General features: G+C 38.7%; 1 protein-coding gene across 1 annotated transcript in view; it reads right to left on the bottom strand.

Annotated features, from left to right (window-relative positions):
• Positions 1 to 14,521, bottom strand: part of LOC122792184 (microtubule-actin cross-linking factor 1-like) — a gene marked incomplete in the record, with an annotated part of 3,579,694 nt that overhangs the window by 2,206,445 nt on the left and 1,358,728 nt on the right. Inside the window, 1 exon segment of the mRNA XM_044059907.1 lies at positions 14,152 to 14,345. Within this exon segment, the coding sequence (XP_043915842.1) occupies positions 14,152 to 14,345 (194 nt within the window).

Here is a 14,521-nt window from a genome sequence, read left to right as displayed (position 1 = left end):
CATCTTCCAGGGTTAAGAATGCTTGCAATGAGTGCAATTTCATGTTTAGACTCCTATCATTAATTTAATTTGCGTTTTGTTGAAATTTTTATGTTGGTAGTATTGACCTCATAACTTTTCCTAAAAAAGGAACTATGGGGGAGGCAAGGGCCTTTGCCAGAAGCCTGAAGCCCAAGTTAGACAGATGCAGGCCATCTCTAGCAAAGCATTGTGGTCTGTTGATCATATCTTTCCAGGCTGTCCGGTACTGGATCCCCCTAGAATGAGACCAGAAACTAAGTCAATTGTTAAAGTCAATCATTTTCTGTTTGTACTGAGGCATCATTCTGGGTGATGGTAGAATGCTGCTTAAGGCTAGGGACATACCTCCCTGGGACACACATTCAGCGAGTTCAATCCGTCTTCATATCGTCCAGGGAGGTATGCCTCAAGTCATTCACACCAACATGGACTACAACAGAGTCATAACAATACCTGTTGTTGACAGACTTGAGTGTGTGTGTGTGTGTGTGTGTGATATGTTGGATTCTGGCACCTGTGATATGTTGGATTCTGGCACCTGACAAACAACTAACAGTGACTTTCTCCTTATACAGCCTGGTGAGAGGCACATCTGTGTGTCTCACAATGGAGTCTCCATATGACTAATATGTTGGGTTTACGGTTAGGCCTTAGTGGTTGCGTGACACTGGTGTGTGGACTAGGCATGGTATGTGGTGTGGAGGGCTGTGGAGTTCTCATGTGTTTTTGCCTCTAAGGTCTCCTTTCTTTGGGTTTGTTTTTGTTGAGATTAGGACTAGTGAAGCCAGTCACTGATGAAGTCTCTCAAAGCACTGTGCTGGGCCCCCTCGTCTTTGGCATCTACTTCTTGGAAGTCAAAGGCATCTGGCTGACCAAATTTGTAGAAGATACCATACTGGGAACAACCACTGAATCACCCCAAGATGAGAACACTCTTCAGAAAGGTCTAATACATACAAACGTGTTACCAAAGCCATGGCTTAAAACTCACTTCCAAGAAATGCATTATAGCACTATTAGGGAAGTCTGCCATCCCAGGTAACTATGTCATCAATAAACCACCCCTAAAAGTTGATTCACTGGTCAGGAATCTGGGAACTCGTGTAGATAGCAACCTTGCCTTCGGAATAATCAACACGTGTCCAAGACTAAGAAAATCTTTCTATGTTGCTCATCTTATAAGTAAGGGCATGACATCCACGTCCAGACAGGTCATCATACCACTGTACTTGGCCTCATCAAACCCATCATAAGAGTATAATGTCTCCTTTGGTATGTACCTGACCAGACATACAGCAGGTGGAATGCCCACACAGGTTCCTTTCAAAAAGAATACAGGGAGTAAACACAATGTGCTACACTGATGGCCTCAAAGCCCTGTTTCTCTACTCAGTATAGTACAGACTTCTGAGAGGTGATCTTTGCCTGGCGTACAAGCCATCCCCGTACCCAATTTTGATGAACGTTTTGCACATTCACCAAACAAACAGCAACAGAACTACTAGATCAAAAGACCTAAATATTGTTTGTGATATAAATAGGGCATGTTGCAGAGACAGATAGGTTTCTCAGAAAATTCCTATTCCCTGTAACAGGCTCCCTTATCCTAGTGGAGCAGATCTCCTCCCTAAAACGTGTGCATTTGTGTTTTCTGGTTGCTGCTAATAAACTGTCTGGTTTGACTTCTATTTTCCTTGACAGTATTGTTAGTTTACTGGTTACAAGTTCAAATTTCCTCCCTAACCTTATTTAACTGCAGCTTGGACAAAAGGATGGGTAATCAGAAATTCACTCCTGGTCTGATGCTTATGTTTCTAATGGACAGAGGCAATCAGTAACAAACCACACACACACACACAGGTACACACACATATATATATATATATATATATATATATATATATATATATATATATATATATATATAAATTTGTGGGTCACATTTGGGTTGCATGGCTAGGCGTATAAGGGCCCTTGTGGTCATTAGCCTACTATATACCTATAAACTCCATTACTACTTTCAAACACCCTTATGACAACTACTCCAGTAATTCTGCAAAGTGCAATGTGTTTTGAGCAAGTACTTCTACAAGGAATTCCTTTATACCTCAACCTCTCCCCTGGCTGATAAAAATATGCCTGACCTGTGTATAAGGCTAAAGGGACTAAAAACATTTTAACTGCTTGTATATCAATATCAATAAAGAGACCTTCCATTTTCTCAGTTTTTGTATTATCTTTTGTTTGGTCTCTTCCCACGTATCCTTAGTTGTCACACCAAAATTATTTTTAATCCATACTCCTAAATACTTCATTTTATCATGTCCCCATAAATATGGGTATTCCTCAACCAGTTCATGTGTGGGCACAATTTACCGCTACTGTCTTTGTTTTAGCTTCATTAATTTTGTATCTCAAAAAGATTTGAAATGGTCTCAAAATGTTCCACAAAGAATAGCTGTGTAAAATCTTACCATAACAATAGATGTCCTTCTCTTCTCTGTCGCAGTATTCTTAACATGAGGAAGTTACCTGCCATGACGACCAGACATCGGCCAGTATATAAAAGACTTTTACTAACAGGGGTGCGTGGTATGTCACATGTAGGCTGCTGTCAGACATCAGCCATAAAAGTGACGTATGCACGCACCATCCCCAGATCCGAGTGCCCCAGGAGGAACATTCGTCTAAGGGAAGTATGTGGGCTAAGTACATCCAAGGAAGAACAAAGTCAGGGGGAAGGAGGGAGGGATGGAATACTGCAACAGGGAAGAGAAGGACATATATCGTTATGGTAAGATTTTACACAACTAATCTATGTCCTTCTATTCCTCTGCTGTAGTATTCTTAACATGAGGGAGAATGCAAAAGCTCATGAGGAAAGGAAGGAGGTAGGAGCAGAGGAGCTTTCCATGAAGTCACGTAGAATAGCCCTTGCAAACCCCGCCCTAGATTTGGAAATATTGTCCAATTTGTAATATTTGGTGAAGGTATGGACTGAAGACCAGGTGGCTGCCTCCAGAATGGAATTAAGTGTCCATTCCTTTGAAGAAGGTGCCAGAGGAAGCATCAGCCGTGGCAGAGTGTGCCTTAACAGGAGAAGGAAGGCTGTTTCCATGGTGCTCATAGCAGAAGGAAATGGCAACTCATTCCCTTCAGTAGAGCTCTTTTGAGTGTGTACCTTTAACTCCTAGTGGGCGTGGCCTCAGCATTTAAAAATTTAAGTTATCACCATACATTTTTAACAAATACCCATTGCAAAGTTCATATATCAATACAATTGTGTTTGCTATCATGTATGCTTCAAGATAAAATTTTCTGATACCTTGTATGTAACATGGTTTTAGAATTATTAATGCAAATATGAACAGGCAATATTTGACGCTTAGAGGAGCAGTAGGGTGTAACTGCAGAAACACCTGGAGATGTCATTTGGCTGTAATGAGATCCAGCTGGAAAAAGTGTGTTTACAAACAGGGAGTCCTAAAGCTTTATGGTGGAATGAGACAAATAACTGGTTTGATTTCCTGATAGCCTTTGTTTTGTAAAGATAGAATCTAAGCTATCTGTGTACATTCGGGGTATACAAAATCTTTTCCACAGAGTTCTGTGGAGTGGGGGAAAAAGGTAGGTAAATGGTTGAGGGATAACTCATTTACCACTTTAGGCATAAAGGTAGGGTTGGTGCAGAGAGACGCACCGTTTCTGTAGAACACCAAGAAAGGAGGGGAAGCCATTAGGGTCTGTAGTTCAGAAACCCTTTTGGCTGAGGTTAGTGTAAGCACCAAAATATTTTTCCATGAGCAAAATTTCAAGGAAGCAGAATCTGCTAGCTCAAAAAGAGCAAGGGTCAGCTTCTCTAATATAAAGTTAAGATCCCAGAGAGGTACAAATTTCCTGGGGGGGTCTTATGTGAATGACGCCTTTTAAGAATTGTTTATCCTCAAACCTAGAAGCTAAAGATGGAAACAGAGGTAGACAGCCAGAAGTAGCTGACAAGTGTACTTTGAACAGTAACTTAAGCCAGCATCTAGTAATCCCCATGGGTATGAGAGAAGCAGACAGACTTCCACTGTCAATGGGTCCTGGTTTTGGGAAAGACACCAGATTGAAAATCTCTTCCATTTGGATAGATAACATTTTCTTGCATTGGGTTTCTTGGCCTCCTGCAGAACCCTGAGCATGTCCTCTGAAAAAAAAAAAAGTGTCTGAAAGGAATTAAGACCCTATCACCCACAATGTCAGCTGAAGGGTAGACAAGTAGGGGTGGATTACATTTCCTTTGTGTTATGTGAGAAGGTCCACTCTGTGGGGTAAATTGTGGTGCTTGCTCTTAGCTAAATGCAGGAGCAGGGGGAACCAGTGCTGTCTTGGCCAAAAGGGGGTCACCATCAAGATTCTTGGTTTGTCCTGCTGAATCTTTGTCAGTACTTTTGGAGTGAGAGGAAGGGGAGGAATGCATTTAAAAACATCCCTTTCCATGAAAAGGTGAGAGTGTACACCTTCCAGACCAGAGGATGAGGATCTCTGGCACAAACTCGTAGAAGCTATCTGTTCATGAGGGAGGCCAAAAGGTCTATTTGTGGAGTACCCCATCTGTGGACAATGTCCAGAACACTTTCTTTTGAAGCATTCATTTGTGGGATTGTGTTTCAGACCTGCTCAATTTGTCTGCCACTACATTCTGACTGGAGGGGAGGTTTGACAGATTCCCAAGCTTGGAGAGGTAGTCTGCAAAGGAGACAAGACTTTGCCCCTTCCTGTTTGTTCACATACCAGAGAATGGTCATGTTATCTGTGTAAATTTTTAGAGGGCCTGGGATGAAGAGGGTCTGAAAGGTCTGAAGAGCAACCAGGAGTGCCCTAATTTCTTTTATACTGATGTGTTCCCGTCTGTGAAAAGGTCCCTTGTGCTTTTATGGAGCTGAAAGCTGCTCCCCATCCTGTGTCTGAGGCATCTGTGAACATCTCCTGAACTGGTGGTAAAGGAAGGAGTGGGAGACCTGGGTTAGCAGTTGGCTGTTGAATCCACCAGGTAATTTCTCTCTTCAGACAAGGGAGAAGGGGAACTGGGAATTCTAGGAGGTGTACATGTTGCATCCACACTGATTTCAGGAGCCACTGTAGTTTCCTCGTGTAGTTTTGCCAGAGGAAGCATTGGGATGGTGGATCCCATGAAGCCCAGGGTTCTGAGAAAGGTCCTGGCAGTGAAGTGAGTCAGTGGGATGAGGCTTTGGAAAAGGAAATAAGCTCCTGAGCCTTCTGAGTAGGAAGCGAAACCTTTATAAGGTCTGTTTGTAGCCTGTTTCTCAGCCCTATCAGGTCCTGGGAAGGGGAAAGAGCAGATTTCTGGTAGTTTATTTTGAAACCCAGAGATTGTAGGATGGAGATGGCAGAGTTTAGATTGTGTTCTAATGCTCCTGGACTGACTACTTGAAAGAGAAGGTTATCCAAGTATGGGAAAGACCTGAAATGCCTTGAAGTCTGCAGTAAGCAATTACTGAGGCTAGACATTTTGTGAATAACCTTGGGGCGGTGGAGAGACCAAAAGGCAAGGCATAGAACTTAAAGTGTCAGGAAGCCACACAGAATCTTAAGAACTACCTGTAATTGGGATGAATGAGGATGTGCAGGTAAGCATCTTTTATGACTATGGAAGCCACATAGGCTTGTGGGATGATAAGGGAAAAAAAATTGCAAGGTTAGCATTCTGAATGTGGGTACTTTCAGGAAGGTTTTGAGGCAGGAGAGGTCAAGGATGGGTCTCCATGGGCCCACTTTCCCTGGTACCAAAAACATCCTTGAATAGAACTATTTTCCCCTTTGTTGGATGGTACTGGTTGGATGATCCCTTGATCCAGCAGGTCTTGTAGCACCTTTGGGATATGTGGCAGCTGGTCTCTTGGGTGTTGAAGAATACCCCTGAAGGGCAGGAGAGAATTCCATACCATGAAATAGCCCTTTTTTATGATAGCTATCCCATTTGAAATGCTCCCTCATCTTACCTAAGGTTTCACTGAAGGTAATTTCCTCCACTGGAGAGTCAGTGCCATTGAAGGCCTCCCTTTGGGGAAGCATAATCCATTGGGAGGGGATATGGGATAAGTAAGCTAAAGACTTATCCTCTGAAGACTCTTCCTCCTCAGAAGAAGCCTCTTCCTTGACCCTTTCTGTGGAGAGGTAACTCAGGGTGTGGCCGGGACTGAAACCCCAGGAGGAGGGCTAAGAGGCATTAGAGCATTAAAAATACCCTGTGTAAAATTTTTCTAATCCTGAAGTGGATCAGAGGGTGGTGACAAATGCTTTGTTTTTTTTTTTTTTTTTTTTTTTGTTTCTTTTTAGCATGTTGTTCCACTCTATGTAAGGTTGGTGGACCAGAAGTAGGCCTGGTTAACAGGATGTCGGAATCCACATTCTCCCTAACTAAAATGTGGGAGATTCCCCTATGGATCTCGGTGATCACGAGTCTAGGCTCCTCCTCAACATCTGTACTGGATGCCTGCAGTACCTCCAAGGACGTGTTATCATCCCGATCCACGGCAGCCTCCATTACGGGCTTGGCCTGTGAATCAGACATATGGGCTGAACGTTTCTCCAGAAGAGCAACTGGCTCAGGAGAGACAACCACCACCAGAAGGGCAGCAGAAGTTTCAGGCTTAGACTTCTTGGCCTTCTGCTTCACAAGCGGCTTGGCCTCAGGCCATGCGGAACCCTCCATAATGCTCTTTGCGAGGAGTTTCAAGCACCAGTTCTCTAAATAAATGGAAAGGGAAGCTAAAGTACTTCTCAAAGTTTTAGGCACAAAGGCCTTGCGGATTTGAACAAGATCTGTGCCAGGTATAAAATATCATCTAAGATAGAGCCAGCTTTTCTTGACTACCATATCAATTATATCCTTAAATTTCGGAGTCCCTTATTTTCTTTGCTAATGGTTCTAAATATAATGCAAATAAAGGGGAGAGAGGACACCCCTGCCTGGTTCCTCTGTTCAGCAGAAATTATCAGAGTGGACCCACCCACTTTAATTTTCACCTCCGATCCCTCATATATCCTGCTAAATCAACCTTATAATTTTATCAGGGAATGTAGATACTTCCCATTGCCCTACTCCTAAAGTCCCAGCTTATTTGTCAAATGCTTTCCCTGCATCAAGACTCACCAACAACAGTGGTACAGGAATAGATAAACATTTGAAATATTGGAAACTACTACAACTACACATTTAACTAATGTGTATTTTGTACATGTTTTTATTTTTTGATACTTCATATAATACTCCAGATCTTTATCTATCACAAATCTGTTCCCTGTTAATCTTTTTAGAAATGTTTAGATGTCTTCTTATTGTACCTGTTGTAACTTCTGGGTTGTAGATGAAATGGCCTCTCTTTGAATCAGTCCATTACCTCAATTAAAAACAAGCAGAACAAATGAAATTGCTTTTTTCATTCAACATGTATCCTGTTCCATTTTCTTCCTATCCTGAACTAATTCTTACTCCTGCCAAATCTGGTTATTCACAATCTCCTTTTCCCACTTACTCTTGGCCTTTAATGCCTCCTTTCACATTTTATCATTTTCTTGTGCTTCAAGAATGGCAAATATTCTACAGGTAGCCGTGCTTTTTCAGTTTTTGATATCACCCTATTCCCCAGCTCAGTTTCATTGCTCAGTTTCATTTCTCAGTCTGCACCAAATGTTGTTTTGAATGCTACTCATACGCTTCATTAAAAGTGACCTTTGTATATAGCTTGCCTGAAAGATTAAATGATTCTAAACTGATCGGAGTTACTGAAAGAATCTGTAACATGTACTTTACACCAATTCTTAACTTGTGCATACTACAGTGGTTTTATTGAGAGAATGTGTCTGACACTTGTAATTTCTGTGATCCAGTCTTCTGCCTTTGGTCTAGGTCATAATTGAAAAAGGGCCTTTGGAATAGCTCACTTTTTCATGTAGTCAATAAACCAGCAGTCAAAAAAGAAAACGCCTGCTTAAAAGTTTAATTCTTTGTCAGTGACCAAGAGAAAAATACAACTTCTCAAAATCATAAATAAACAAACCTAAAAAGAGACCTTATTAAACAAAGGTTCAGACAAAAGGTACAATATTGACCACTGAGCCATGGGAAGATGCTTACCAAGGGCTGTACGGCACAGAAAGATAAAGAAATGACCAAGACCCAGTCAAATTCAGGTACAATTATTAGCCCCAGGCACTAGAAAGACTTTGGTGGGAAGGTGTTGGAGTGAGCAGCACATGCAACTTGCCATCCTGAGAGGGAGGAAAGGTGGTTCATTCACTGCATCACTGAACTCAGCTAGAGAACAGAGGTACTACAGTGGAAAACAGCTATTGGACGAGTGACATATGCCACTTGTACATCAAAGATAGGACAGGGTTGGTTGAAGTTCTGCCTTTATGGAGTTTACTAAGCAGCAATATTAATGTAAGCATCAGCCACCACAGGTAGGAACAAATGGGCTGATATGGTTCTACCTGTGATGTGGGAGTGAATAGGCTAAAATGGCTCTCACTACACGGAGTAACAAATGGGCTTGGCTCTTACACTGGAGGAGCAAATGGATCCATGGTGTCAGGATAGAGGATTCAATAGGGATAACTAGATCTCCAGGAAAAAAATGGAAGCTTCTGTAAATAAAGTAAACAATGAGAAAAAGATAAAAGAGAAGATTATTTTGAGCTGGGATGCAGGATCTGAATGCCTAAACATAATAAGGCCTTGTTAAGTTTAATTCTATTGTCTGCAAAAATACTAGAAAATGGAAACCAAAATACAAACCGGCTGTATTTGAAGTTTTAAACATTGTAAGAGAGAACTGGAAGTGAGATCTTTAGAAAAGGGAAGGAACAATTTACATAGAAATAAACGGAATTTGTGGGAACTAAAAAAGAAAGTAATGTTCTGTAGGAGTGAGGTTTAAGGGAAGGCAGGAATTGAGCAATTTATGTAATGGACTAAACTGAGTTTTTTTTCATTTTTTTTTATAAAGAAACAAAACATATGTAACATATAATGTATGTAAATGATAAATTGCTAATATGGTTTGTTTTCTTTTCTACTAACGAATGCCTATGTCTTAACTGATAACTTAACAAGGGTGTTAAAAAAAAAAAAAAAAAAAGATTAAAAAGGGTGAGGCTGCCTGTGTACTTAGTATCAAAATTCATCAGAAGAAGTTACTACTAAGATAGTTAGGACTCAGCAAAGATGGGTGCAAGTCTTACAGCCTGGTGACATGTTCCTTAGGAAGTAGTACAAACCACAGCAGAGACAGCCAACCACGAAATTCTTCTGCACGAAGTCTTTAATAGACGTGACAACAGTGAAAATAACCAACAGACAAAATTAAAACAAGCGCTTTCGCCTGGCTGATACCAGGCTTTATCAAGATGTGTGTATGAGGAACCCTAACCTATTTATAATACTTAATGGTCATCTGACCTACACCTAATTAATCAATTAGAGTAAATTAAAGTAAATTAAATAGGTTACATTCTTAAAGGTGTAACAAAAAACATTGATATATGTATGTATATGTAACCTTAATAACAATACATGCATACTTGGTAGAGACCATTGGAATTCAAATAATGCATTATGTTTATATATTATATTATTAAAACTATATAAATATCCTAAAAAATATATAAAATTCTAAAACTCCTAAAATTCTAAAGAACATGTTGCTATCCATGTAAACCATAAATAAAGCCTGGTATCAGCCAGGCGAAAGCGCTTGTTTTAATTTTGTCTGTTGGTTATTTTCACTGTTGTCACGTCTATTAAAGACTTCGTGCAGAAGAATTTCGTGGTTGGCTGTCTCTGCTGTGGTTTGTACTACTTCTTGGTTGGTGACTTACTTCATTTCGTGTGTTGGCTTTGTACCATGGCTGAAGGCACTGACCATTCTGATTTCGGTAACACACCGAACATCTTGCGTGAGGACCCTGACGACGTTCCAGTGACGAGAGGGGAGTTTAGGCAAGCTATGTGTATCTTAACACAACTTAGCCATATACTGTTACCTGATGCTACGGATTTACTTGCTCCGTTACCAGGGAATCAACAACAACGCATACTGACGAAACCTTGTTCACCATCAGCATTGAGGTTGAATGGGGCGTTCCAAACAGATGTTCCTGGTGAAACCTCACTGGTTAATGCCGAATTGCATGAGCAGCCCATGATGCAGCAAGTTCAAAGACAGAATGCATCTATGAGAGACTTCAATTTTACTAATTGGACTAAACAACAATTTTCATTCAAACAAGGTACTTTTTCTAAGTCTAGTTCTGATAACAGCAGTACTGAACAAAAATTCTCTTTATTGAGCGATAAGCTTTATGCATTTAAATCGACACAACTCGAGATAGATTATTTAACAGAATGTATTCGTGTGCAACGAGTACCTAAGGGGTTGCGCTTTTTTAAATTCCCCAACAACGCTGTTCCTGGTTCTAGTTTACACAAGGATTTAATTGAGCTATTCAACAGAACAGGGTTGGATATGTTAAAACTTATGATTAATGACTATGAAACAAAAGCGGACAACCTTTTAAATGAACTAAATGTACTGAATGATTCTATTGTGAAAGATCATAATTTTGGTAGTATTAGAAGGGATTATGATAATGTGTTTCAGGAAGTAGACCAGCACTGTTGCAAAATTGTTCACAGGAAGATTAGAAAGTTAGAACGGGACCTAACAGAGTACAGGGAAGGTTTGGCTTTCTCTGTACCAGGTAAAGGTAGACTTTACAATAATCAAGCACACAATAGAATGGATGATTTGGATAATTTCGACAATGTAGCTTCCCCAGCAGAGGATATTCCTCGAAGAAGTGAGCGTTTAGCACAAAAAACCAACAAGAATTCTCATCAGGTTTTTTACTACCCCCAGGGCAGACCGGGGGGCAAGGGAGTAACATATCAACAACAGGGTTGGGGCAAACCCCGCAGATAGAGGTATCTGATGCATTTATTAATAATGAAATTAGTGGAATTATGTCAGACTCTGCTACAACCAACTGTTTGGTCACAAAGAAAGATAATTTTTGTATTTATAATTATACTGATATTGTAGTAACATCTAAACATTTTATTCTGTTCACCAGAGGATTTCAATTTGTTCCACTGCACCCATTAGATTTAACTAATACTATTTTGGATTTAAAATTGTTTGTTAGACGTTTGAATTTAAATGTTTTTTTAAAGGACAAACACATTTGAATGAAAGTTTTATAAGACCCAGTACACTGAATCCTCCAACACACCCAGCATTAAAAATCTTCGAAGAATTAGTTGAAAATGATTTAAGAAATCAATATTCTGTAAATATGTCTTCTCAACCTTCAAATTTGAGTACTGAAGTATTTCAGCTAATTAATATTTTAAAGAAGGAAGGTATACGAGTTATGAAACCAGACAAAGGGGGAGGGGTGGTATTAATGTATAACTGGGACTATGAAGCACAAATGTATAACATGTTGCAAGATACTGAACAATATAGTACTGTCTCAATTAATGAGATTAATATTGCTTACTCGAAAATTAAATATGTATTATATGACCATCTGATGCAAGGAGCAATTAATGAAAAATTATACAATTACTTGTATGTAAATAAACCTACTACAGCAGTAATTTTTGGAATACCTAAAGTGCACAAAGGTTTGGACCCTTTAAGATTTAGACCGATTGTGGCTGGGGCAGGCAGCATTGTTGAACCACTTGGGAAGTTTATTGATCAAACTGTCAAACAACTAGTCCTTTCTGTAGAATGTATTTGTAAAGATTCCTGGGACTTCCTTAAAGGTATCCAAAGTAATTTTTATGATGCAACTAATTTTATGATAAGTATAGATATTGTTGAATTGTTTCCAAGTATCCCTCATGTGGTTGGCCTTGAATGGTTTAATGAAGTTTTATGTATGTCATCAGAATTCAGCCCAAACATTATTAGATTGGTGGTTGAATTTATGGAAATTATACTTGAAAATAACTATATATATTTCAATAGAGAGCTGTTTAAGCAAAAAAAGGGGGTTGCCATGGGTGCTCCATGTGCCTCATCCTATGCCAACCTCGTACTTCACTATTGGGAAAACAAATTTATATTCCTAACCCCTTGGTCGAAGTTTATTACACATTACAAACGTTATTTGGATGATATTTGTGTGTTATGGAATGGTAACCTTAATGAATTTATGGATTTTATGCTCTATATTAATTCTTCTACACAATTTTTAAAGTTTACATACAACATCAGTGATGAAGTTTTGAACTATCTAGATGTCTCTCTGTTTAAGAACCAGCATACTGGTACCTTTCAATCTAAAATTTATAGGAAAAAGACTTTTTCTAATTCCTATCTGCATTTTGAGAGTGGACATCCTTTCCATCAGAAGAAAGGCATATTGAAAGGCCAATTTATTAGGGCAGCTAGGATGTGTAGTACAGAACAACTATTTATGCAAGAAATGAATTTTTTAAAAGTTTTATTTTTAGAAAGAGGATATCCTATGCATCTAGTTAACAAGTTGGCAGAAGAAGTTATAGTTAATAGAAAAAGTAAATATTTTCCGCTCTTAGGTTCTATGGCAAATGAGAATAGAAGTGTTCAACAAGATGCGCAATTTGAGACACATAATCTGTTTATACAAACCTTTAGTAAGGACCCGTCACAAGTTGAAAAAATTGTGACAAGGTACTGGCCAGTTTTAACATTACAAGAAGACATTAAAGAGTTAATATTAGACAGGCCCAAATTTGTGAATAGAAGGAATGTCAATTTGAAGGGATTATTTGAAAGACAGTTTCATGACAGTGTCACACAATCTACCCCTAGACTAGGTACATATAAATGTGGGGCATGCAAGCAATGTTCATACATAATTAATGACAACAGCTTGCATATAACTTCAAGGAATTTTAAGGTTAAATCAACAGGACACTATAACTGTGCAACTAAAGGAGTAGTTTATCTTGGTATATATACCCAATGTTTAAGTTTTTACATAGGGAAGACTGAAAGGTCTTTGAAAAGAAGAATTTATGAGCACCTATATGACGTTGCGAAAGAGAAAGAAACTAATGCTTTTTACAAGCATTCTTTAAAATGTCCTAACATGCAATTAAAATTCATGGTTCTAGAGCAAGCAACTCAGAATCCGAGAGGGGGAGATTGGGAAACATCATTGGAATATAAGGAACTGTTGTGGCAATTAAAGCTAAATGCTGCAAAACCCCCTGGGCTAAATGACAATATTAGCATCCACAGTGTATTGAAGATCAGAAGGGCCAGGTTATAGCATAGGATTCAATAAATACTTTTTTGTAGGTATATAATATTACTTTTTGACGTATTCATTGTATGAAGAATTCATAAACATTTATTAACTTCATTTATAATGTATAAATTTTATATTTTGCTGCAGTTGCACTTTATGGTTTACATGGACAGCAACATGTTTTTTAGAATTTTAGGAGTTTTAGAATTTTATATATTTTTTAGGATCTTTATATAGTTTTAATAATATAATATATAAACATAATGTATTATTTGAATTCCAATGGTCTCTACCAAGTATGCATGTATTGTTATTAAGGTTACATATACATACATATATCAATGTTTTTTGTTACACCTTTAAGAATGTAACCTATTTAATTTACTTTAATTTACTCTAATTAATTAATTAGGTGTAGGTCAGATGACCATTAAGTATTATAAATAGGTTAGGGTTCCTCATACACACATCTTGATAAAGCCTGGTATCAGCCAGGCGAAAGTGCTTGTTTTAATTTTGTCTGTTGGTTATTTTCACTGTTGTCACGTCTATTAAAGACTTCGTGCAGAAGAATTTCGTGGTTGGCTGTCTCTGCTGTGGTTTGTACTACTTCTTGGTTGGTGACTTACTTCATTTCGTATGTTCCTTAGGAAGTGTCTAGAACATTAACATATCAAATCTTGCAGGTTTCTTCTAAGGCAACTATTTAAACATTAAACTGATACATGAATCACTCTAAAATGTTGTATTTAACAAAAAAAAAAACAAAAAAAAAAAACACAGATGCGCAAAAGTTGGGGCTAGAAAACTTACCTTGTTTCAATTTGACTGTGAATATTTTGCCAGCGTTCTTTCAGCTGCCCTACTCTCTCCTGTTGTCGCTCAAGGTCAATATTTCGCTCATTGTTGAGTTGTGAAAGTTGGTCTCCAATGGTCTTGGCCTTCATTAGCTCAATTTCCAATGTGGTGAAAAGTGTCTCCTTCTCCTTTACTTCACCTAACCATTTCTGCAAACAAAAAAGTTATTCTAGGTCATTCTGCAAGCTAAGAAGTTAACCCAAAATGGCAGCAAAAACATCCACTTATGTAGTTACATCCTAATATTTTTCAGAGCCTAAAGATAAATTCAGAACAGTCCTAATCCAATATTTTATCAAATTAAAATAACCAACCATCCTCTCTT

This window comes from Protopterus annectens, chromosome 1.part2, assembly GCF_019279795.1.
Source record: "Protopterus annectens isolate FY-2018-M chromosome 1.part2, PAN1.0, whole genome shotgun sequence".
Classification (NCBI taxonomy): Eukaryota; Metazoa; Chordata; order Ceratodontiformes; family Protopteridae; genus Protopterus; species Protopterus annectens.
This window is presented reverse-complemented; position numbering and strand designations above follow the sequence as displayed.